The sequence below is a fragment of the Oncorhynchus mykiss genome, unplaced genomic scaffold, assembly GCF_057628025.1.
Source record: "Oncorhynchus mykiss isolate SJ-2025 unplaced genomic scaffold, ASM5762802v1 scaffold103, whole genome shotgun sequence".
In the NCBI taxonomy this organism is placed as follows: Eukaryota; Metazoa; Chordata; class Actinopteri; order Salmoniformes; family Salmonidae; genus Oncorhynchus; species Oncorhynchus mykiss.
In genome coordinates this window covers 1,754,266-1,780,630 of record NW_028322102.1, presented here as the reverse complement: position 1 = coordinate 1,780,630, position 26,365 = coordinate 1,754,266, and the positions used below count along the sequence as shown (strand labels likewise).

The 26,365-nt window shown below is 45.4% G+C and overlaps 1 protein-coding gene across 4 annotated transcripts in view; it reads left to right on the top strand.

The window, feature by feature from the left end:
- LOC110513667 (dedicator of cytokinesis protein 1) overlaps nucleotides 1-26,365 on the top strand; it is a 636,864-nt gene that overhangs the window by 49,566 nt on the left and 560,933 nt on the right. For 2 of the 4 annotated variants that reach the window (XM_090228873.1, XM_090228870.1), the window contains exons 2-6: nucleotides 19,365-19,448; nucleotides 19,915-19,955; nucleotides 20,334-20,389; nucleotides 23,859-23,955; nucleotides 24,622-24,770. In XM_090228873.1, coding sequence (XP_090084999.1) covers nucleotides 19,365-19,448; nucleotides 19,915-19,955; nucleotides 20,334-20,389; nucleotides 23,859-23,955; nucleotides 24,622-24,770 — 427 coding nt within the window. Of the gene's footprint in view, nucleotides 1-19,364; nucleotides 19,449-19,914; nucleotides 19,956-20,327; nucleotides 20,390-23,858; nucleotides 23,956-24,621; nucleotides 24,771-26,365 lie in introns of all 4 variants that reach the window. The other 2 variants (XM_090228871.1, XM_090228869.1) reach the window with 1 other exon arrangement.

The following is a 26,365-nucleotide window of genomic DNA, read 5'->3' as shown; positions in this document are numbered from 1 at the left end:
ATTCATGCTGTTCCACACTAGCCCTGTGCTACAGCAGAAAGTGATGGTTATAGCTGGTGTTATTCATGCTGTTCCACACTAGCCCTGTGCTACAGCAGAAAGTGATGGTTATAGCTGGGGTTATTCATGCTGTTCCACACTAGCCCTGTGCTACAGCAGAAAGTGATGGTTATAGCTGGTGTTATTCACGGTACCTGTTCCACACTAGCCCTGTGCTACAGCAGAAAGTGATGGTTATAGCTGGTGTTATTCACGGTACCTGTTCCACACTAGCCCTGTGCTACAGCAGAAAGTGATGGTTATAGCTGGGGTTATTCATGGTACCTGTTCCACACTAGCCCTGTGCTACAGCAGAAAGTGATGGTTATAGCTGGTGTTATTCATGCTGTTCCACACTAGCCCTGTGTTACAGCAGAAAGTGATGGTTATAGCTGGTGTTATTCATGCTGTTCCACACTAGCCCTGTGCTACAGTAGAAAGTGATGGTTATAGCTGGTGTTATTCACGGTACCTGTTCCACACTAGCCCTGTGCTACAGCAGAAAGTGATGGTTATAGCTGGGGTTATTCATGCTGTTCCACACTAGCCCTGTGCCACAGCAGAAAGTGATGGTTATAGCTGGGGTTATTCATGGTACCTGTTCCACACTAGTCCTGTGCTACAGCAGAAAGTGATGGTTATAGCTGGGGTTATTCATGCTGTTCCACACTAGCCCTGTGCTACAGCAGAAAGTGATGGTTATAGCTGGGGTTATTTATGCTGTTCCACACTAGCCCTGTGCTACAGCAGAAAGTGATGGTTATAGCTGGGGTTATTCACGGTACCTGTTCCACTCTAGCCCTGTGCTACAGCAGAAAGTGATGGTTATAGCTGGGGTTATTCACGGTACCTGTTCCACACTAGCCCTGTGCTACAGTAGAAAGTGATGGTTATAGCTGGGGTTATTCACGGTACCTGTTCCACACTAGCCCTGTGCTACAGCAGAAAGTGATGGTTATAGCTGGGGTTATTCACGGTACCTGTTCCACACTAGCCCTGTGCTACAGCAGAAAGTGATGGTTATAGCTGGGGTTATTCATGCTGTTCCACACTAGCCCTGTGCTACAGCAGAAAGTGATGGTTATAGCTGGGGTTATTCATGCTGTTCCACACTAGCCCTGTGCTACAGCAGAGAGTGATGGTTATAGCTGGGGTTATTCATGCTGTTCCACACTAGCCCTGTGCTACAGCAGAAAGTGATGGTTATAGCTGGTGTTATTCATGCTGTTCCACACTAGCCCTGTGCTACAGCAGAAAGTGATGGTTATAGCTGGGGTTATTCATGCTGTTCCACACTAGCCCTGTGCTACAGCAGAAAGTGATGGTTATAGCTGGTGTTATTCATGCTGTTCCACACTAGCCCTGTGCTACAGCAGAAAGTGATGGTTATAGCTGGTGTTATTCATGCTGTTCCACACTAGCCCTGTGCTACAGCAGAAAGTGATGGTTATAGCTGGGGTTATTCATGCTGTTCCACACTAGCCCTGTGCTACAGCAGAAAGTGATGGTTATAGCTGGTGTTATTCATGCTGTTCCACACTAGCCTTGTGCTACAGCAGAAAGTGATGGTTATAGCTGGGGTTATTCATGCTGTTCCACACTAGCCCTGTGCTACAGCAGAAAGTGATGGTTATAGCTGGGGTTATTCATGCTGTTCCACACTAGCCCTGTGCTACAGCAGAAAGTGATGGTTATAGCTGGGGTTATTCATGCTGTTCCACACTAGCCCTGTGCCACAGCAGAAAGTGATGGTTATAGCTGGGGTTATTCATGCTGTTCCACACTAGCCCTGTGCTACAGCAGAAAGTGATGGTTATAGCTGGGGTTATTCATGCTGTTCCACACTAGCCCTGTGCTACAGCAGAAAGTGATGGTTATAGCTGGTGTTATTCACGGTACCTGTTCCACACTAGCCCTGTGCTACAGCAGAAAGTGATGGTTATAGCGGGTGTTATTCATGCTGTTCCACACTAGCCCTGTGCTACAGCAGAAAGTGATGGTTATAGCTGGTGTTATTCATGTTGTTCCACACTAGCCCTGTACTACAGCAGAAGCCTGCTCCGGCTCTACTCCCCCAGGCAGCTGTTACCCTCTTTATCCTCATAACACTGGACACATCCCTGAAGGAGACCTTGGCACACAGTTATCTCCTCAGCATGGCTAGGCAGGCTCTCTGATGACTTTCTAACTGTGTGTTGCTGCTTCCACAGCTGACCAGTCTGATCCGTGTTGTGTCTTAAGTGTCCACGTTACTCTAATTATTCCTCAGCACTTATTCTGCGTTCTGTTTGCTCTGGTTTGGTGTCAGATGGGATACGATCTTTTAACACGCCGTGCACGGCCCTACTGACTGCTGCAGTGGAGTCTCTCTCTGTCTCTCTCTGGCTCTCTTGCTCTCTGTCTCTCCCTCAATGTGCCCCTTTCACACAGAGACCCAGTGATCTGCTGGGACTGCTCTCAGGAGGAGGCTGTTCCCTGGGACTCCCTCTCCTCCCCCTGTCTGGGACTGCTCCCAGGAGGAGGCTGTTCCCTGGGACTCCCTCTCCTCCCCCTGTCTGTGGCTGCTCCCAGGAGGAGGCTGTTCCCTGGGACTCCCTCTCCTCCCCCTGTCTGTGGCTGCTCCCAGGAGGAGGCTGTTCCCTGGGACTCCCTCTCCTCCCCCTGTCTGGGACTGCTCGCAGGAGGAGGCTGTTCCCTGGGACTCCCTCTCCTCCCCCTGTCTGAGACTGTTCCCAGGAGGAGGCTGTTTCCTGGGACTCCCTCTCCTCCCCCTGTCTGTGGCTGCTCCCAGGAGGAGGCTGTTCCCTGGGACTCCCTCTCCTCCCCCTGTCTGGGACTGCTCGCAGGAGGAGGCTGTTCCCTGGGACTCCCTCTCCTCCCTCTGTCTGAGATTGTTCCCAGGAGGAGGCTGTTTCCTGGGACTCCTTCTCCTCCCCCTGTCTGTGGCTGCTCCCAGGAGGAGGCTGTTCCCTGGGACCCCCTCTCCTCCCCCTGTCTGGGACTCCCTCTCCTCCCCCTGTCTGGGACTCCCCACCTCTGCTATTATTACACAATGGACACTATCACTCCTCACCTCTGCTATTATTGCATAATGGACACTATCACTCCTCACCTCTGCTATTATTACATAATGGACACTATCACTCCTCACCTCTGCTATTATTACATAATGGACACTATCACTCCTCACCTCTGCTATTATTACACAATGGACACTATCACTCCTCACCTCTGCTATTATTGCATAATGGACACTATCACTCCTCACCTCTGCTATTATTACATAATGGACACTATCACTCCTCACCTCTGCCATTATTACATAATGGACACTATCACTCCTCACCTCTGCCATTATTACATAATGGACACTATCACTCCTCACCTCTGCTATTATCGGGGCGGCAGGGTAGCCTAGTGGTTAGAGCGTTGGACCAGTAACCGGAAGGTTGCGAGTTCAAACCCCCGAGCTGACAAGGTACAAATCTGTCGAACAGCATGAATAACCCCCTCTCTCTGTCTCTCTCTGGCTCTCTTGCCCACTGTTCCCAGGCCGTCATTGAAAATAAGAATTTGTTCTTAACTGACTTGCCTGGTTAAATAAAGGTAAAAAAAAAAAAAAAAAAAAAAATAACATAATGGACACTATCACTCCTCACCGCTATTGGAACCTGATTGGATGGGTATATTATATGTCTCCTCAGGTACACTCACACATATCACATGTTGCTGTGTCTGTTTCCTGGTTAGCAGGAAGTCATTTCCCAGTCAGGAACCTCTGGTTTCACTCTGGTTTCACATGGTCTTGGTGTTGACGGACTGACTGACTGTCTGGATCCCGAATGGGGATTCCACTGTGCTGTCACACGTTGATAACTAACCTGGCTGTGGTTGTCAGTCACATCGTTGGCCCACTGGACCAACACCCTTCCGTTGTGAAGCCAGATGGAGATCGACACTGAGTTGCACGTGTCGCTAGTAGGGCTGCTATGACATTTTGTCAAACTGTCCTGCAAGTGACAACAGTCCCACGGTAATTAGACATGGACACGTTTTAGCGTCTCCAGGCCGACAAGCTGCTGACGCCTTCTGCATCCACTTAACATGCATCACAATAAACCCCTTATTTATCTGTTAGACTCTATTCTATGATAGAGTTCATTATGAAGTGAGTTCATTATGAAGTGAGTTCATTATGATGTGGGTTCATTGTGGTGGGGTTCATTGTGGTGGGGTTCATTGTGGTGGGGTTCATTGTGGTGGGGTTCATTGTGGTGGGGTTCATTGTGGTGGGGTTCATTGTGATGGGGTTCATTGTGGTGGGGGTTCATTATGAAGTGAGTTCATTATGATGTGGGTTCATTGTGATGGGGTTCATTGTGGTGGGGTTCATTGTGGTGGGGTTCATTGTGGTGGGGTTCATTGTGGTGGGGTTCATTGTGATGGGGTTCATTGTGGTGGGGGTTCATTATGAAGTGAGTTCATTATGATGTGGGTTCATTGTGATGGGGTTCATTGTGGTGGGGTTCATTGTGGTGGGGTTCATTGTGGTGGGGTTCATTGTGGTGGGGTTCATTGTGATGGGGTTCATTGTGGTGGGGGTTCATTATGAAGTGAGTTCATTATGATGTGGGTTCATTGTGGTGGGGGTCATTGTGATGGGGTTCATTGTGGTGGGGGTTCATTATGAAGTGAGTTCATTATGATGTGGGTTCATTGTGGTGGGGTTCATTGTGGTGGGGTTCATTGTGGTGGGGTTCATTGTGATGGGGTTCATTGTGATGGGGTTCATTGTGGTGGGGGTTCATTATGAAGTGAGTTCATTATGATGTGGGTTCATTGTGGTGGGGGTCATTGTGATGGGGTTCATTGTGGTGGGGGTTCATTATGAAGTGAGTTCATTATGATGTGGGTTCATTGTGGTGGGGTTCATTGTGGTGGGGTTCATTGTGGTGGGGTTCATTGTGATGGGGTTCATTGTGATGGGGTTCATTGTGGTGGGGGTTCATTATGAAGTGAGTTCATTATGATGTGGGTTCATTGTGGTGGGGTTCATTGTGATGGGGTTCATTGTGGTGGGGGTTCATTATGAAGTGAGTTCATTATGATGTGGGTTCATTGTGGTGGGGGTCATTGTGGTGGGGGTCATTGTGATGGGGGTCATTATGGTGGGGGTCATTATGGTGGGGGTCATTGTGGTGGGGGTCATTGTGGTGGGGTTCATTGTGGTGGGGGTTCATTATGAAGTGAGTTCATTATGATGTGGGTTCATTGTGGTGGGGGTTCATTATGAAGTGAGTTCATTATGATGTGGGTTCATTGTGGTGGGGGTCATTGTGGTGGGGGTCATTGTGATGGGGGTCATTATGGTGGGGGTCATTATGGTGGGGGTCATTGTGGTGGGGGTCATTGTGGTGGGGTTCATTGTGGTGGGGGTTCATTATGAAGTGAGTTCATTATGATGTGGGTTCATTGTGGTGGGGTTCATTGTGATGGGGTTCATTGTGGTGGGGGTTCATTATGAAGTGAGTTCATTATGATGTGGGTTCATTGTGGTGGGGGTCATTGTGGTGGGGGTCATTGTGATGGGGGTCATTATGGTGGGGGTCATTATGGTGGGGGTCATTGTGGTGGGGGTCATTGTGGTGGGGGTCATTATGGTGGGGGTCATTGTGGGGGTCATTGTGGGGGTCATTGTGGTGGGGGTCATTATGGTGGGGGTCATTATGGTGGGGGTCATTATGGTGGGAGTCATTATGGTGGGAGTCATTATGGTGGGGGTCATTGTGGTGGGGTTCATTGTGGTGGGGTTCATTATGGTGGGGGTCATTATGGTGGGGGTCATTATGGTGGGGGTCATTATGGTGGGGGTCATTGTGGTGGGGGTCATTGTGGTGGGGGTCATTGTGGTGGGGGTCATTGTGGTGGGGGTCATTGTGGTGGGGGTCATTATGGTGGGGGTCATTGTGATGGGGGTCATTGTGATGGGTGGGGTTCATTGTGATGGGGTTCATTTTGATGGAGTTCATTTGGCATGGTTGACCTGAATGGGGTTCATTATGATGGGGTTCATTTGGCATGGTTGACCTGGATGAGGTTAATTTCTCTCTCCACCTGTCTGGAGGTTCAGCTTGATATTTAGGCACATGTCTGTCTCTCTGCATCGATCTCTCTCTCTGCTCCTGTCTGATACAGTGATAACCATCAGAATGGGCATCACAATGTGACCTAGTTCCACAGTAGCACAGTAGTCCCTGTAGGTTCCTTCTGTTAGTTTAGTTTACTGTCTGTCCCTGTAGGTTCCTTCTGTTAGTTTAGTTTACTGTCTGTCCCTGTAGGTTCCTTCTGTTAGTTTACTGTCCCTGTAGGTTCCTTCTGTTAGTTTAGTTTACTGTCCCTGTAGGTTCCTTCTGTTAGTTTAGTTTACTGTCCCTGTAGGTTCCTTCTGTTAGTTTAGTTTACTGTCCCTGTAGATTCCTTCTGTTAGTTTAGTTTACTGTCCCTGTAGGTTCCTTCTGTTAGTTTAGTTTACTGTCCCTGTAGGTTCCTTCTGTTAGTTTAGTTTACTGTCTGTCCCTGTAGGTTCCTTCTGTTAGTTTACTGTCCCTGTAGGTTCCTTCTGTTAGTTTAGTTTACTGTCCCTGTAGGTTCCTTCTGTTAGTTTAATTTACTGTCTGTCCCTGTAGGTTCCTTCTGTTAGTTTAGTTTACTGTCTGTCCCTGTAGGTTCCTTCTGTTAGTTTAGTTTACTGTCCCTGTAGGTTCCTTCTGTTAGTTTAGTTTTACTGTCTGTCCCTGTAGGTTCCTTCTGTTAGTTTAGTTTACTGTCCCTGTAGGTTCCTTTGGTTAGTTTAGTTTACTGTCCCTGTAGGTTCCTTCTGTTAGTTTAGTTTACTGTCTGTCCCTGTAGGTTCCTTCTGTTAGATTAGTTTACTGTCCCTGTAGGTTCCTTCTGTTAGTTTAGTTTACTGTCCCTGTAGGTTCCTTCTGTTAGTTTAGCTTACTGTCTGTCCCTGTAGGTTCCTTCTGTTAGTTTAGTTTACTGTCTGTCCCTGTAGGTTCCTTTGGTTAGTTTAGTTTACTGTCCCTGTAGGTTCCTTCTGTTAGTTTAGTTTACTGTCCCTGTAGGTTCCTTCTGTTAGTTTAGTTTACTGTCCCTGTAGGTTCCTTCTGTTAGTTTAGCTTACTGTCTGTCCCTGTAGGTTCCTTCTGTTAGTTTAGTTTACTGTCCCTGTAGGTTCCTTCTGTTAGTTTAGTTTACTGTTCCTGTAGGTTCCTACTGTTAGTTTAGTTTACTGTCCCTGTAGGTTCCTTCTGTTAGTTTAGCTTACTGTCTGTCCCTGTAGGTTCCTTCTGTTAGTTTAGTTTACTGTCCCTGTAGGTTCCTTCTGTTAGTTTAGTTTACTGTCCCTGTAGGTTCCTACTGTTAGTTTAGTTTACTGTCTGTCCCTGTAGGTTCCTTCTGTTAGTTTAGTTTACTGTCCCTGTAGGTTCCTACTGTTAGTGTAGTTTACTGTTCCTGTAGGTTCCTACTGTTAGTTTAGTTTACTGTCCCTGTAGGTTCCTTCTGTTAGTTTAGTTTACTGTCCCTGTAGGTTCCTACTGTTAGTTTAGTTTACTGTCCCTGTAGTTTCCTTCTGTTAGTTTACTGTCCCTGTAGGTTCCTTCTGTTAGTTTACTGTCCCTGTAGGTTCCTTCTGTTAGTTTAGTTTACTGTCCCTGTAGGGTCCTTCTGTTAGTTTACTGTCCCTGTAGGTTCCTTCTGTTAGTTTAGTTTACTGTCCCTGTAGGTTCCTTCTGTTAGTTTAGTTTACTGTCCCTGTAGGTTCCTACTGTTAGTTTAGTTTACTGTCCCTGTAGGTTCCTTCTGTTAGTTTAGTTTACTGTCCCTGTAGGTTCCTTCTGTTAGTTTAGTTTACTGTCCCTGTAGGTTCCTACTGTTAGTTTAGTTTACTGTCTGTCCCTGTAGGTTCCTACTGTTAGTTTAGTTTACTGTCTGTCCCTGTAGGTTCCTTCTGTTAGTTTAGTTTACTGTCCCTGTAGGTTCCTACTGTTAGTTTAGTTTACTGTCCCTGTAGGTTCCTACTGTTAGTTTAGTTTACTGTCCCTGTAGGGTCCTACTGTTAGTTTAGTTTACTGTCCCTGTAGGGTCCTTTGGTTAGTTTAGTTTACTGTCCCTGTAGGTTCCTTCTGTTAGTTTAGTTTACTGTCTGTCCCTGTAGGTTCCTTCTGTTAGATTAGTTTACTGTCCCTGTAGGTTCCTTCTGTTAGTTTAGTTTACTGTCCCTGTAGGTTCCTTCTGTTAGTTTAGCTTACTGTCTGTCCCTGTAGGTTCCTTCTGTTAGTTTAGCTTACTGTCTGTCCCTGTAGGTTCCTTCTGTTAGTTTAGTTTACTGTCCCTGTAGGTTCCTTCTGTTAGTTTAGTTTACTGTTCCTGTAGGTTCCTACTGTTAGTTTAGTTTACTGTCCCTGTAGGTTCCTTCTGTTAGTTTAGCTTACTGTCTGTCCCTGTAGGTTCCTTCTGTTAGTTTAGTTTACTGTCCCTGTAGGTTCCTTCTGTTAGTTTAGTTTACTGTCCCTGTAGGTTCCTACTGTTAGTTTAGTTTACTGTCTGTCCCTGTAGGTTCCTTCTGTTAGTTTAGTTTACTGTCCCTGTAGGTTCCTACTGTTAGTTTAGTTTACTGTCTGTCCCTGTAGGTTCCTTCTGTTAGTTTAGTTTACTGTCCCTGTAGGTTCCTACTGTTAGTTTAGTTTACTGTCCCTGTAGGTTCCTACTGTTAGTTTAGTTTACTGTCCCTGTAGGTTCCTACTCTTCGTTTAGTTTACTGTCCCTGTAGGTTCCTTCTGTTAGTTTAGTTTACTGTCCCTGTAGGTTCCTTTGGTTAGTTTAGTTTACTGTCCCTGTAGGTTCCTTCTGTTAGTTTAGTTTACTGTCTGTCCCTGTAGGTTCCTTCTGTTAGATTAGTTTACTGTCCCTGTAGGTTCCTTCTGTTAGTTTAGTTTACTGTCCCTGTAGGTTCCTTCTGTTAGTTTAGCTTACTGTCTGTCCCTGTAGGTTCCTTCTGTTAGTTTAGTTTACTGTCTGTCTCTGTAGGTTCCTTTGGTTAGTTTAGTTTACTGTCCCTGTAGGTTCCTTCTGTTAGTTTAGTTTACTGTCCCTGTAGGTTCCTTCTGTTAGTTTAGCTTACTGTCTGTCCCTGTAGGTTCCTTCTGTTAGTTTAGTTTACTGTCCCTGTAGGTTCCTTCTGTTAGTTTAGTTTACTGTTCCTGTAGGTTCCTACTGTTAGTTTAGTTTACTGTCCCTGTAGGTTCCTTCTGTTAGTTTAGCTTACTGTCTGTCCCTGTAGGTTCCTTCTGTTAGTTTAGTTTACTGTCCCTGTAGGTTCCTTCTGTTAGTTTAGTTTACTGTCCCTGTAGGTTCCTACTGTTAGTTTAGTTTACTGTCTGTCCCTGTAGGTTCCTTCTGTTAGTTTAGTTTACTGTCCCTGTAGGTTCCTACTGTTAGTTTAGTTTACTGTCTGTCCCTGTAGGTTCCTTCTGTTAGTTTAGTTTACTGTCCCTGTAGGTTCCTACTGTTAGTGTAGTTTACTGTTCCTGTAGGTTCCTACTGTTAGTTTAGTTTACTGTCCCTGTAGGTTCCTTCTGTTAGTTTAGTTTACTGTCCCTGTAGGTTCCTACTGTTAGTTTAGTTTACTGTCCCTGTAGTTTCCTTCTGTTAGTTTACTGTCCCTGTAGGTTCCTTCTGTTAGTTTACTGTCCCTGTAGGTTCCTTCTGTTAGTTTAGTTTACTGTCCCTGTAGGGTCCTTCTGTTAGTTTACTGTCCCTGTAGGTTCCTTCTGTTAGTTTAGTTTACTGTCCCTGTAGGTTCCTTCTGTTAGTTTAGTTTACTGTCCCTGTAGGTTCCCACTGTTAGTTTAGTTTACTGTCCCTGTAGGTTCCTTCTGTTAGTTTAGTTTACTGTCCCTGTAGGTTCCTTCTGTTAGTTTAGTTTACTGTCCCTGTAGGTTCCTACTGTTAGTTTAGTTTACTGTCTGTCCCTGTAGGTTCCTACTGTTAGTTTAGTTTACTGTCTGTCCCTGTAGGTTCCTTCTGTTAGTTTAGTTTACTGTCCCTGTAGGTTCCTACTGTTAGTTTAGTTTACTGTCCCTGTAGGTTCCTACTGTTAGTTTAGTTTACTGTCCCTGTAGGGTCCTACTGTTAGTTTAGTTTACTGTCCCTGTAGGGTCCTTCTGTTAGTTTACTGTCCCTGTAGGTTCCTACTGTTAGTTTAGTTTACTGTCCATGTAGGTTCCTACTGTTAGTTTAGTTTACTGTCCCTGTAGGTTCCTACTGTTAGTTTAGTTTACTGTCCCTGTAGGTTCCTACTGTTAGTTTAGTTTACTGTCCCTGTAGGTTCCTACTGTTAGTTTAGTTTACTGTCCCTGTAGGTTCCTACTCTTCGTTTAGTTTACTGTCCCTGTAGGTTCCTTCTGTTAGTTTAGTTTACTGTCCCTGTAGGTTCCTACTGTTAGTTTAGTTTACTGTCCCTGTAGGGTCCTTCTGTTAGTTTACTGTCCCTGTAGGTTCCTACTGTTAGTTTAGTTTACTGTCCCTGTAGGTTCCTTCTGTTAGTTTAGTTTACTGTCCCTGTAGATTCCTTCTGTTAGTTTAGTCTACTGTCCCTGTAGGTTCCTTCTGTTAGTTTAGTTTACTGTCCCTGTAGTTTCCTACTGTTAGTTTAGTTTACTGTCCCTGTAGGTTCCTACTGTTAGTTTAGTTTACTGTCCCTGTAGGTTCCTACTGTTAGTTTAGTTTACTGTCCCTGTAGGTTCCTACTGTTAGTGTAGTTTACTGTCCCTGTAGCTTCCTACTGTTAGTTTAGTTTACTGTCCCTGTAGGTTCCTACTGTTAGTTTAGTTTACTGTCCCTGTAGGTTCCTACTGTTAGTTTAGTTTACTGTCCCTGTAGGTTCCTTTGGTTAGTTTAGTTTACTGCCCCTGTAGGTTCCTACTGTTAGTTTAGTTTACTGTCCCTGTAGTTTCCTACTGTTAGTTTAGTTTACTGTCCCTGTAGGGTCCTTCTGTTAGTTTAGTTTACTGTCCCTGTAGGTTCCTTCTGTTAGTTTAGTTTACTGTCCCTGTAAGTTCCTACTGTTAGTTTAGTTTACTGTCCCTGTAGTTTCCTTCTGTTAGTTTACTGTCCCTGTAGGTTCCTTCTGTTAGTTTACTGTCCCTGTAGGTTCCTTCTGTTAGTTTAGTTTACTGTCCCTGTAGGTTCCTTCTGTTAGTTTAGTTTACTGTCCCTGTAGGTTCCTTCTGTTAGTTTAGTTTACTGTCCCTGTAGGTTCCTACTGTTAGTTTAGTTTACTGTCCCTGTAGGTTCCTTCTGTTAGTTTAGTTTACTGTCCCTGTAGGTTCCCTCTGTTAGTTTAGTTTACTGTCCCTGTAGGTTCCTACTGTTAGTTTAGTTTACTGTCTGTCCCTGTAGGTTCCTACTGTTAGTTTAGTTTACTGTCTGTCCCTGTAGGTTCCTACTGTTAGTTTAGTTTACTGTCCCTGTAGGTTCCTTCTGTTAGTTTAGTTTACTGTCCCTGTAGGTTCCTACTGTTAGTTTAGTTTACTGTCCCTGTAGGTTCCTTCTGTTAGTTTAGTTTACTGTCCCTGTAGGTTCCTTCTGTTAGTTTAGTTTACTGTCCCTGTAGGTTCCCTCTGTTAGTTTAGTTTACTGTCCCTGTAGGTTCCTTCTGTTAGTTTAGTTTACTGTCTGTCCCTGTAGGTTCCTTCTGTTAGTTTAGTTTACTGTCCCTGTAGGTTCCTACTGTTAGTTTAGTTTACTGTCCCTGTAGGGTCCTTCTGTTAGTTTACTGTCCCTGTAGGTTCCTACTGTTAGTTTAGTTTACTGTCCCTGTAGATTCCTTCTGTTAGTTTAGTCTACTGTCCCTGTAGGTTCCTTCTGTTAGTTTAGTTTACTGTCCCTTCAGGTTCCTTCTGTTAGTTTAGTTTACTGTCCCTGTAAGTTCCTACTGTTAGTTTAGTTTACTGTCCCTGTAGCTTCCTACTGTTAGTTTAGTTTACTGTCCCTGTAGGTTCCTACTGTTAGTTTAGTTTACTGTCCCTGTAGGTTCCTACTGTTAGTTTAGTTTACTGTCCCTGTAGGTTCCTTTGGTTAGTTTAGTTTACTGCCCCTGTAGGTTCCTACTGTTAGTTTAGTTTACTGTCCCTGTAGTTTCCTACTGTTAGTTTAGTTTACTGTCCCTGTAGGGTCCTTCTGTTAGTTTAGTTTACTGTCCCTGTAGGTTCCTTCTGTTAGTTTAGTTTACTGTCCCTGTAGGTTCCTTCTGTTAGTTTAGTTTACTGTCCCTGTAAGTCCCTTTGGTTTCTCACACGTACAGACACACTGAACTTGTTTTCCTCAGCCCATTCTTACAGGGTTTCCTACACACACACACACACACACACACACACCAACACTATTGATATATGGGTTGACTCATAACCTGCAGCTCTCCAGATCTGAATTACTTCTCATAATCAGCTCTCATTGTCAGTAGAATTCCTGCATCCAGGAGGCGTCTTTCTATCAGCAGACATCACTCTGACTGATGTGGAGCCACTTCTCTGGTTGTTATTATTCTTATCAGGTAAAACGCTAGATTATCTGACTGATGTGGAGCCACTTCTCTGGTTGTTATTATTCTTATCAGGTAAAACGCTAGATTAACTTAATGCAGAACATTAGGAAATATTGCTGTCTACATGTGTTTCTATGGTAAACATTAGGAAACATAGCTGTCTACATGTGTTTCTATGGTAAACATTAGGAAATATAGCTGTCTACATGTGTTTCTATGGTAAACATTAGGCAATATAGCTAGCTACATTTTGTTTCTATGGTAAACATTAGGAAATATAGCTAGCTACATTTTGTTGCTAGTAGTTAACACCTCTACAGATGGGATCTATCAGCATCATAGGAGCTGCTAGAAGTTAACACCTCTACAGATGGGGTCTATCAGCATCATAGGAGCTGCTAGTAGTTAACACCTCTACAGATGGGATCTATCAGCATCATAGGAGCTGCTAGTAGTTAACACCTCTACAGATGGGCCCTATCAGCATCATAGGAGCTGCTAGTAGTTAACATCTCTACAGATGGGACCTATCAGCATCATAAGAGCTGCTAGTAGTTAACACCTCTACAGATGGGACCTATCACCATCATAGGAGCTGCTAGTAGTTAACACCTCTACAGATGGGGCCTATCAGCATCATAGGAGCTGCTAGTAGTTAACACCTCTACAGATGGGACCTATCAGCATCATAGGAGCTGCTAGTAGTTAACACCTCTACAGATGGGATCTATCAGCATCATAGGAGCTGCTAGTAGTTAACACCTCTACAGATGGGATCTATCAGCATCATAGGAGCTGCTAGTAGTTAACACCTCTACAGATGGGACCTATCAGCATCATAGGAGCTGCTAGTAGTTAACACCTCTACAGATGGGTCTATCAGCATCATAGGAGCTGCTAGTAGTTAACACCTCTACAGATGGGACCTATCAGCATCATAGGAGCTGCTAGTAGTTAACACCTCTACAGATGGGACCTATCAGCATCATAGGAGCTGCTAGTAGTTAACACCTCTACAGATGGGACCTATCAGCATCATACGAGTTGCTAGTAGTTAACATCTCTACAGATGGGGTCTATCAGCATCATAGGAGCTGCTACTAGTTAACATCTCTACAGATGGGGTCTATCAGCATCATAGGAGCTGCTAGTAGTTAACATCTCTACAGATGGTATCTATCAGCATCATAGGAGCTGCTAGTAGTTAACACCTCTACAGATGGCGTCTATCTGTGTCATAGGAGCTGCTAGTAGTTAACACCTCTACAGATGGGATCTATCAGCATCATAGGAGCTGCTAGTAGTTAACACCTCTACAGATGGCGTCTATCTGTGTCATAGGTGCTGCTAGTAGTTGCCAACTGTAGGAGGTGTTATCGATCTGAATGAGCATCATAGGAAATATGCATCCAAGCCAAACTGAAATCAGAAACACCTGTCATTCACACAGCTTTCTATGTCCATACAACCAGTCAAACCAATGTCAATTGGACATTTTGCACAGAAATTAAATATATATATTTTTGTTATTGCATTTTTCTCTCTGGATTATAAATGTCTTTGGTCCATGAATGAAGCAGAGATCACAGAACGTTACCAATGTCCACTAGATAGAATGAACCCTTCAATCAATTTCTGACATTTTATCCCGGTGAGCGAAGGGTTGGTTTAGTCTTCTAGGGCAACGAGTCGTGACAGATGAGAAGCTGCATGTATTTAATCAACTAATAAATAAAAATGTTCAGAAATTATAAGTTGAAACGAATCTTAAGCAAAAACAATCCTGGTTCTGGTTCACTACTTTAGACCAGGTCCTATAGGGTAGTAGTGCACTACTTTAGACCAGGTCCTATAGGGTAGTAGTGCACTACTTTAGACCAGGGTCTATAGGGTAGTAGTGCACTACTTTAGACCAGGGTTTATAGGGTAGTAGTGCACTACTTTAGACCAGGGTCTATAGGGTAGTAGTGCACTACTTTAGACCAGGGTTTATAGGGTAGTAGTGCACTACTTTAGACCAGGTCCAATAGGGTAGTAGTGCACTACTTTAGACCAGGGTCTATAGGGTAGTAGGGCACTACTTTAGACCAGGTCCTATATGGTAGTAAGACACTACTTTAGACCAGGGTCTATAGGGTAGTAGTGCACTACTTTAGACCAGGTCCTATAGGGTAGTAGTGCACTACTTTAGACCAGGTCCTATAGGGTAGTAGTGCACTACTTTAGACCAGGTCCAATAGGGTAGTAGTGCACTACTTTAGACCAGGTCCTATAGGGTAGTAGTGCACTACTTTAGACCAGGTCTATAGGGTAGTAGTGCACTACTTTAGACCAGGGTCTATAGGGTAATAGTGCACTACTTTAGACCAGGTCCTATAGGGTAGTAGTGCACTACTTTAGACCAGGTCCTATAGGGTAGTGGTGCACTACTTTAGACCAGGTCCTATAGGGTAGTGGTGCACTACTTTAGACCAGGACCTATAGGGTAGTAGTGCACTACTTTAGACCAGGGTCTATAGGGTAGTAGTGCACTACTTTAGACCAGACCTATAGGGTAGTAGTGCACTACTTTAGACCAGGGCCTATAGGGTAGTAGTGTACTACTTTAGACCAGGGCCTATAGGGTAGTAGTGTACTACTTTAGACCAGGGCCTATAGGGTACTAGTGCACTACTTTAGACCAGGGCCTATAGGGTACTAGTGCACTACTTTAGACCAGGGCCTATAGGGTAGTGGTGCACTACTTTAGACCAGGGCCTATAGGGTAGTAGTGTACTACTTTAGACCAGGGCCTATAGGGTACTAGTGCACTACTTTAGACCAGGGCCTATAGGGATGTAGTGCACTACCTTTTGACCAGGACCTATAGGGTAGTAGGGCACTACTTTAGACCAGGTCCTATAGGGTAGTGGTGCACTACTTTAGACCAGGACCTATAGGGTAGTAGTGCACTACTTTAGACCAGGGTCTATAGGGTAGTAAGGCACTACTTTAGACCAGGTCCTATAGGGTAGTAGTGCACTACTTTAGACCAGACCTATAGGGTAGTAGTGCACTACTTTAGACCAGGGCCTATAGGGTAGTAGTGTACTACTTTAGACCAGGGCCTATAGGGTACTAGTGCACTACTTTAGACCAGGGCCTATAGGGTAGTGGTGCACTACTTTAGACCAGGGCCTATAGGGTAGTAGTGTACTACTTTAGACCGGGGCCTATAGGGTAGTAGTGCACTACTTTAGACCAGGACCTATAGGGATGTAGTGCACTACTTTAGACCAGGGCCTATAGGGTAGTAGTGCACTACTTTAGACCAGGACCTATAGGGATGTAGTGCACTACTTTAGACCAGGGTCTATAGGGTAGTAGTGCACTACTTTAGACCAGGCTCTATAGGGTAGTAGTGCACTACTTTAGACCAGGGCCTATAGGGCTCACTACTTTAGACCAGGACCCTGTAGGGTAGTAGTGCACTACTTTAGACCAGGGTCTATAGGGTAGTAGTGCACTACTTTAGACCAGGGTCTATAGGGTAGTAGTGCACTACTTTAGACCAGGACCCTGTAGGGTAGTAGTGCACTACTTTAGACCAGGACCTATAGGAAAGTAGTGAACAATGTAAGGAGTAGGGTGCCTTGTTGTTGTGAGAAAACCAGTGTGGAATGAATGGAGGCAGGCAGCAGAAGGGATGTGATTACATTTCCAGGAACTCTCCTCCCGGATAATGTAGAGGTCGCTGATTGATTGACTGGTTACAAATCATTTCAGGGCCAGTCCAATGATTCCTGGTCGCAATTGCAACCAACACACAATCACACAGTCACACAGTCACACCAGCATACACAGTCACGCAGTCACACAGTCACACCAGCATACACAGTCACACAGTCAGACCAGCATACACAGTCAGACCAGCATACACAGTCAGACCAGCATACACAGTCACACCAGCATACACAGTCACACCAGCATACACAGTCACACCAGCATACACAGTCACACCAGCATACACAGTCACACCAGCATACACAGTCACACAGTCACAACAGCATACACAGTCACAACAGCATAAGCAGTCACACGCTCACGCAGTCACACTCTCACGCAGTCACACGCAGTCTCACTCTCCCTGACTCAGGGAGCGGCACAGCGGTCTGAGGCACTGCAGCTCAGTGCAAGAGGCGTCACTACAGTCCCCGGTTCGAATCCAGAATTGGTTCTTAACGGACTTGCCAAGTTACATAAAGGTGTACATTTAAAACAAAAACATATAAAAGACATGTTGTAGTCCTCCAATCGTCTCTGTGCCTAAAAACACCAAGGTAATCTGTCTAAATGACTGTCACTCTGTGGCACTCAAATCTGTAGCCATAAAATGCTTTGAAAGGCGGGGTCATGGCTCACATCCACATCATCACCCTGAACCCAGTCCAATTCGCATACCGCCCCAACAGATCCACAGACGACATAGTCTCTATTGCACGTACTGCCCCTTCCCACCTGGACAAGAGGAACACCTACAGTGCCTTGCGAAAGTATTCGGCCCCCTGGAACTTTGCGACCTTTTGCCACATTTCAGGCTTCAAACATAAAGATATAAAACTGTATTTTTTTGTAAAGAATCAACAACAAGTGGGACACAATCATGAAGTGGAACGACATTTATTGGATATTTCAAACTTTTTTAACAAATCAAAAACTGAAAAATTGGGCGTGCTGAGGACCCTGGGACTAAATGCCTCCCAACTGGATCTTATCGTCAAATAAGTTCATGAATTCATCACTGCTGAAGTGAAGGCAATCCTCACTTGGGGAATGCTTTTTCGTTAGCTTTGTGACCATATCAAAACACAAAAAATAGTTTTTATTCTCCTTAATCAGGTTGTAAAATAGGATGATGGAGCAGCAGTGAGGATACTTCCTGGTCGGAAGACTTCCAGTGTTCTGGATGCCAGCTTCAGGGCTCGGGTATTTCCTGTCTGCCAGGAAGATCATTACCTGTTTTGGTTTTTAGACGTTGAGGGTTTTAAGCTTCCATTTAGATCCCTCGGTTAGGTGGTTAACTAGGTTTTTCTACTCTTGACGTCCTTGGGTAGGTGGAGGGAGTCTGGAAGGCCGTCTAGGAATCTTTGGGTTGTCTGAGAATTTAAAGCCCGGCTTTTTAATCCTCGTTTAGGTCTGAGCAGATTATTTGTTGCGATTGCAAACCTAATGATATTCATCCCTTCATGCCTTTGTCTCAAATGGCACCCTATTCTCCCTATCCAGTGTCCCAAATGGCACCCTATTCTCCCTATCCAGTGTCCCAAATGGCATCCTATTCTCCCTATTCAGTGTCCCAAATGGCACCCTATTCTCCCTATCCAGTGTCTCAAATGGCACCCTATTCTCCCTATCCAGTGTCCCAAATGGCACCCTATTCTCCCTATCCAGTCTCTCAAACGGCGCCCTATTCTCCCTATCCAGTCTCTCAAATGGCACCCTATTCTCCCTATCCAGTGTCTCAAATGGCACCCTATTCTCCCTATCCAGTCTCTCAAATGGCACCCTATTCTCCCTATCCAGTGTCCCAAATGGCACCCTATTCTCCCTATCCAGTGTCCCAAATGGCACCCTATTCTCCCTATCCAGTGTCTGAAATGGCACCCTATTCTCCCTATCCAGTGTCCCAAATGGCACCCTATTCTCCCTATCCAGTCTAAAATGGCACCCTATTCTCCCTATCCAGTGTCTGAAATGGCACCCTATTCTCCCTATCCAGTGTCCTAAATGGCACCCTATTCTCCCTATCCAGTGTCCTAAATGGCACCCTATTCTCCCTATCCAGTGTCCTAAATGGCCCCCTATTCTCCCTATCCAGTGTCCTAAATGGCACCCTATTCTCCCTATCCAGTCTCTCAAATGGCACCCTATTCTCCCTATCCAGTGTCCTAAATGGCACCCTATTCTCACTATCCAGTGTCCCAAATGGCACCCTATTCTCCCTATCCAGTGTCCCAAATGGCACCCTATTCTCCCTATCCAGTGTCCCAAATGGCACCCTATTCTCCCTATCCAGTGTCCCAAATGGCACCCTATTCTCCCTATCCAGTGCACTACGTTTATCCAGCTCCATAGGTCTCTGGTCAGAAATAGTGCACTACATAGGGAATAATGTGCAATCTGGGCTGAGCTTGAGTCGCCGTGTATTGTGTCTGCTCCAGTAGATGGGGGGGGGGGGGGGGGTAAGACGGACGAGGACAAGTTAATTCTGTTAAATATACCCGCCCGCTGGGGTGGAGGGATACCCGTGGTGACAAGGCCCCTTTTAATGATGCTGTCATTCACCTTGGTAAAGTAGTCCCATCGACCGGGGGGCCCTGCATGGTATCCTTCCCCCAGCAGGAGAGGAGAGGTAGAGTCCTCCCCAACCTTATTGCAAGTGGTGTGTGTGGTGGGTAGAACATATGTTGTCTTGGTTGTTGATGAGTGTGTTTGCAGCAGGTGTGTGTGTGTGTGTGTGTGTGTGGTGGGTAGAACATATGTTGTCTTGGTTATTGATGACTGTGTTTGCAGCAGATATGATATGTGTCAGTCTGTGTGTGGGTGTTCTGTGAGCTCGGCTGCCGCTTAGTTTTTAGTATGACACCCACACGACCATCCTGCCACACTGGAGCCACACGTCTTATTTCCTTTTCCTGTCCTTTTAATAGCCTCGTCTCTTCTTCTCTCCCCTCAGCAATCTACAATTACGATGTCCGTGGAGACGAGGAGCTGTCGCTACAGATTGGAGACACAGTCCACATACTAGAGACATATGAAGGTAGGAACACACTGATGACACAGTCCACATACTAGAGACAACATATGAAGGTAGGAACACACTGATGACACAGTCCACATACTAGAGACAACATATGAAGGTAGGAACACACTGATGACACAGTCCACATACTAGAGACATATGAAGGTAAGGAACACACTGATGACACAGTCCACATACTAGAGACATATGAAGGTATACTGTACGTTTATAAGGGCACACTAAGTGACGACAGTCCCGATCAGGATACCAAGGATAATTGCAGGTGATTCTGTCGTTCTCAGTGACTCATGTGTTTTGGTAGATGTCTCCATTAAACTCGTAGCTGATCTGTGCTCCCTGTCAGAATGTTTCAGACATGACCCCCTCCGTCGTTGTGTTTTGGAGAATGACAGTTCTGCGTGATGCTAATGCTAGGTGTTGTTTCCTTTTGCCGTGTAATATGTCCCGTTGTCTTCACCTCCAGGCTGGTACAGAGGTCACAGGCTGAGGAGGAAGTCCAAGAAAGTGAGTTGATATATATATTTTTGGTACATTCAAACGGTTTAGTTTCATCTCAGCGGTTCCCTTCGTCTATTTCAGGAGCGTTGGAGCGTCATTCCAACATCTAAAATCTAAACAAGTTGAGAGCTCAGTCTTTTGTTAGTCATAATGTGATATACTATGATGTGAATATGGTGTAACGTCGATAACAAATCAAATATTATTTCTGTCTCAAGTGTTTTGTGTGTCTTTTCTTTCCCTTCTGCAATTGCAATGGACTCAGGATGTCATTTAACCTCATGAAATGACCGATCTGAAGTCAAAACCAGTTCAGGCTCCACATCGCCTGTCCTGTATCAATCTGTTTATTGTGTGTCCTGTCTTTCCCGCCTTCTGTTCCAGGGGATCTTTCCTGCCTGTTACATTCACCTCAAGGAGGCCACCGTTGAAGGCAATGGGTCAGTGCTGATTCTGTTCGTTTTTGTATTTTTTTTTTAGGATGTTTTTGACACTTTATTGAGACGACATGGGAATCAGATGGGGAGGCTGGCTGGAGGCAGAAATAGAGGGAAAAGGTGGTTCTGGGGATTGAACCCTGGGCTCCAGTCAGACTCGTATAGAAAAGGTGGTTCTGGGGATTGAACCTTGGTCTCCAGTCGGACTCGTTTAGAAAAGGTGGTTCTGAACCCTGGTCTCCAGTCAGACTTGTGTAGAAAAGGTGGTTCTGAACCCTGGTCTCTAGTGGGGACTGATATATGTAACTTGTACTGGGAGTTTTACCCACTCAACCATGGCTCTAGTGCTGCTTCCAATGGTATTCTACTGAATTATTTTGGGATTGTCGAATGGGCAATTTGAGATTATTGTATGAATCAAATGGACAACTTGAGATGATTGTTTCCACCTTCTACTTATGTAGTTGTTGTAAACTAGCCCTGGTCCCAGATCTGGGACCAGGGCTAGTGAGATCAGATCTGGGACCAGGGCTAGTGAGATCAGATCTGGGACCAGGGCTAGTGAGATCAGATCTGGGACCAGGGCTAGTGAGATCAGATCTGGGACCAGGGCTAGTGAGATCAGATCTGGGACCAGGGCTAGTGAGATCAGATCTGGGACCAGGATACTGTAAACTGGAGTATGAGTACCTGCTAGGTTGTGGATTATTTGGTTGTGGTCTGACGTAGTGATACGTGGCCCTTCCTCACTGGTTAGCACGGCTTCTTGGACGGCATCACAGCACCAATCAGCATTCAGATCACGTCCCAATTTTTAGTATTTCATTTTCAGAAGAACAACTGACATTTGAAAAGCCTTTTAAGCTCTGAAATAATCAACTGAAGGAAGTAGTTTCAAAAGTAGTTTTGACGAGGATATTTCTGACAGAAATAAACGTCACATTTTGTTTTAAAAGGCCGTAGTAGTCAGTACACAGTGTGAGACTAATTAGAATTCCAATTAAAACCAGTCAGAATCCAGTTTTGATGCCAGTAAACTCCAGGATCAACGGATGTTTTAGACTGAGCTCTCTGTAATGTGAAATATTGATTTAAAAAAAAAAAAGAACTCTGACTCGGCTCATATCGCTTTCAAACAAACAACGTTAAAGATTTAGCAGTATGTCTGCAGAAAAGAGATTACGTTGTATGACATAAAGGATACCTCTTCTAGAGGGACAGTAGAGTACTCTGTATAACATATAGGTTACCTCTTCTAGAGGGACAGTAGAGGACTCTGTATAACATATAGGTTACCTCTTTTAGAGTGACAGTAGAGGACTCTGTATAACATATAGGTTACCTCTTTTAGAGTGACAGTAGAGGACTCTGTATAACATATAGGTTACCTCTTCTAGAGGGACAGTAGAGTACTCTGTATAACATATAGGTTACCTCTTCTAGAGGGACAGTAGAGGACTCTGTATAACATATAGGTTACCTCTTCTAGAGGGACAGTAGAGTACTCTGTATAACATATAGGTTACCTCTTCTAGAGGGACAGTAGAGGACTCTGTATAACATATAGGTTACCTCTTTTAGAGTGACAGTAGAGGACTCTGTATAACATATAGGTTACCTCTTTTAGAGTGACAGTAGAGGACTCTGTATAACATATAGGTTACCTCTTCTAGAGGGACAGTAGAGTACTCTGTATAACATATAGGTTACCTCTTCTAGAGGGACAGTAGAGTACTCTGTATAACATATAGGTTACCTCTTTTAGAGTGACAGTAGAGGACTCTGTATAACATATAGGTTACCTCTTTTAGAGTGACAGTAGAGGACTCTGTATAACATATAGGTTACCTCTTCTAGAGGGACAGTAGAGGACTCTGTATAACATATAGGTTACCTATTCCCTGGTTGTTGTTGTTATCATGTGTAACCCATCCCTGGCTGTTGTTGTCATGTGTAACCCATCCCTGGCTGCTGTTGTCATGTGTAACCCATCCCTGACTGTTGTTATCATGTGTAACCCATCCCTGGCTGCTGTTGTCATGTGTAACCCATCCCTGGCTGTTGTTGTCATGTGTAACCCATCCCTGACTGTTGTTGTCATGTGTAACCCATCCCTGACTGTTGTTGTCATGTGTAACCCATCCCTGACTGTTGTTGTCATGTGTAACCCATCCCTGACTGTTATCATGTGTAACCCATCCCTGACTGTTGTCATGTGTAACCCATCCCTGACTGTTGTCATGTGTAACCCATCCCTGGCTGTTGTTGTCATGTGTAACCCATCCCTGACTGTTGTTGTCATGTGTAACCCATCCCTGACTGTTGTTGTCATGTGTAACCCATCCCTGACTGTTGTTGTCATGTGTAACCCATCCCTGACTGTTATCATGTGTAACCCATCCCTGACTGTTGTCATGTGTAACCCATCCCTGACTGTTGTTGTCATGTGTAACCCATCCCTGACTGTTGTTGTCATGTGTAACCCATCCCTGACTGTTGTCATGTGTAACCCATCCCTGACTGTTGTTGTCATGTGTAACCCATCCCTGACTGTTGTTGTCATGTGTAACCCATCCCTGACTGTTATCATGTGTAACCCATCCCTGACTGTTGTCATGTGTAACCCATCCCTGACTGTTGTTGTCATGTGTAACCCATCCCTGACTGTTGTTGTCATGTGTAACCCATCCCTGACTGTTGTCATGTGTAACCCATCCCTGACTGTTGTTGTCATGTGTAACCCATCCCTGACTGTTGTTGTCCTGTGTAACCCATCCCTGACGGTTGTTGTCATGTGTAACCCATCCCTGACTGTTGTTGTCATGTGTAACCCATCCCTGACTGTTGTTGTCATGTGTAACCCATCCCTGACTGTTGTTGTCATGTGTAACCCATCCCTGACTGTTGTTGTCATGTGTAACCCATCCCTGACTGTTGTTGTAATGTGTAACCCATCCCTGACTGTTGTTGTCATGTGTAACCCATCCCTGACTGTTGTTGTCATGTGTAACCCATCCCTGGCTGTTGTTGTCATGTGTAACCCATCCCTGGCTGCTGTTGTCATGTGTAACCCATCCCTGGCTGTTGTTGTCATGTGTAACCCATCCCTGGCTGTTGTTGTCATGTGTAACCCATCCCTGGCTGCTGTTGTCATGTGTAACCCATCCCTGGCTGTTGTTGTCATGTGTAACCCATCCCTGACTGTTGTTGTCATGTGTAACCCATCCCTGACTGTTGTTGTCATATGCAATTAGAATGAGGAATTGGCTCGACTCAACAGTTTAGAGTAACACACATTATTTTAGGTGCTGCGTTCAGAAGGCCTCTACTGGATCAAATTAAAAACCATCCCATGATGCTTTGCGGTTCAATGTATTTTAAGAAGCAGAGGAGGGCCAGAGGAAATGGCGTTTCGGGGCGACAGCCTTTGTCACGTGTGATCCACCCACTGACCATCTGTCTGCATCTTCAGGCACAAGGAGACGGTGATTCCCAACGAGCTGCCTCTGGTCCAGGAGGTCACCACCACCCTGCGGGAGTGGGCTTCCATATGGAGAGACCTCTACGTGGTGAGTGGAGTGAGTCACGTATCTACACGCCGTATCTACACGCCTAATCTACACACCTAATCTCTCTCTTCTGAAGTTACCTCATTGTCTCCATGAGCAGTGCGTGGGTTTCTCTTTCGTCTCCATGAGCAGTGTGTGGGTTTCTCTCTTGTCTCCATGAGCAGTGTCTGGGTTTCTCTCTCGTCTCCATGAGCAGTGTGTGGGTTTCTCTCTTGTCTCCATGAGCAGTGTCTGGGTTTCTCTCTCGTCTCCATGAGCAGTGTGTGGGTTTCTCTCTTGTCTCCATGAGCAGTGTGTGGGTTTCTCTCTCGTCTCCATGAGCAGTGTCTGGGTTTCTCTCTCGTCTCCATGAGCAGTGTCTGGGTTTCTCTCTCGTCTCCATGAGCAGTGGGTGGGTTTCCTCTCTCGTCTCCATGAGCAGTGTGTGGGTTTCTCTCTCGTCTCCATGAGCAGTGTGTGGGTTTCTCTCGTCTCCATGAGCAGTGTGTGGGTTTCTCTCTTGTCTGTAGTAATCTCATTGTTCCCATGAACCTTCGACCACATCACCCAGATGTTGGATGGTATACCGTAAACAAAAGGGACTTCCTTGTCGTCTCTGTTATTGAGTGTTGTGTCAGATTGTTCATGAGGTGTGTATGATTGTTTGTTTGTGTGCTGGTGTTACAGGGGGACAGGCGTGAGATGTTTAACTCTGTCAGGGACATGATCTATGACCTGATCGAGTGGCGATCTCAGATCCTGTCGGGGACGCTCCCACAAGACGAGCTGACTGAGCTTAAACAGAGAGTCACCTCTAAGATCGACTACGGGAACAAGTAAGGAACTGCTGTGTCTCTGTCTCTCCATTTCTCTCTCTCCCTCCATCCCTCTCTCTCCCCCCATCCCTCTCTCTCCCCCATCCCTCTCTCTCCCCCCATCCCTCTCACTCCCCCATCCCTCTCACTCCCCCATCCCTCTCTCTCCCCCCATCCCTCTCTCTCCCCCCATCCCTCTCTCCCCCCATCCCTCTCTCTCCCCCCATCCCTCTCTCTCCCCCATCCCTCTCTCTCCCCCCATCTCTCTCTCGCTCTCTCTCTCCATTTCTGTATCTCTCTCCATCGCGCTCTCTCTCTCTCTCTCTCTCTCAAGCACCTTATCAAAGAGCAATTTCTCAAGCAGTAATTTTACTAGGACTGTCTGGTATTGGTCTGAGTCGGGGAGGCGAAAACTAGCTGTTATTGGCAAAGAGGTTTGGAACAGTCTTCCTTATTGGTCAGTTAACTAGTTAGTGATGTCACCAGGCAGGCCAAACTTCCATCCCACCACAACAGGCTGTCAAATCAGGTGATCTATCCAAACAGCTCTTACAATAAAAAGGCACAGTTATAATTTTCCCAGCATTATTCAACCCTCCATAGTGTGAAAATATATAAGAAAATACAGGAAAGTCACATTTTTGACTGCGCTGAGCCTTTAACCGCTTTTTTTTATCAGGTAAGTCGAGCCTAAATCATAGGGGTTTAGTTACTACTGTAGTCCATCACACACTATGGTGCCTATTGCCAGTCCTGCAGGGGTCTGTTGTGGTCCAGACAATGAGCTGGAAATGGAAGAGGTGAGCTGGGCTTCCCTGGTGTGATGACAATTCCAACACTACGAGGTGGAGAAATGTCTTTGGCTTCCAGCACCGTTCATCCCTGAGTGGGATTCTGTGGCGGCTGAAAAACAGAGCTCTAGAGATGGAGGAGGAGGAGTAGATGAAAACAGAGCTCTAGAGATGGAGGTGTAGAAAAACAGAGCTCTAGAGGAGGAGGATGAGGAGGAGCTGAAAAATAGAGCTCTAGAGATGGAGCTGAAAACAGAGCTCTAGAGATGGAGGAGGAGAAGGAGCTGAAAAACAGAGCTCTAGTTATGGAAGAGGAGGAGAAGCTGAGAAACAGAGCTCTAGAAATGGAGGAGCTGAAAAACAGAGCTCTAGAGATGGAGGTGTAGAAAAACAGAGCTCTAGAGGAGGAGGATGAGGAGGAGCTGAAAAATAGAGCTCTAGAGATGGAGCTGAAAACAGAGCTCTAGAGATGGAGGTGTAGAAAAACAGAGCTCTAGAGGAGGAGGATGAGGAGGAGCTGAAAAATAGAGCTCTAGAGATGGAGCTGAAAACAGAGCTCTAGAGATGGAGGAGGAGAAGGAGCTGAAAAACAGAGCTCTAGAGATGGAGGAGGAGCTGAAAAACAGAGCTCAGAAGATGGAGGAGCTGAAAAATAGATCTCTAGAGATGGAGGAGGAGCTGAAAAACAGATCTCTAAAAAGAAGAGCAGGAGGAAGCCCAGTATCTAACACTCACTGTTAGGAAATTGAAAGGTCCTCTTATTTTTCTGTCTGTCTCTGCCTGGGGGTTTGGCTCATATACTCCACCTCCCTGCTCTTCAGTCTC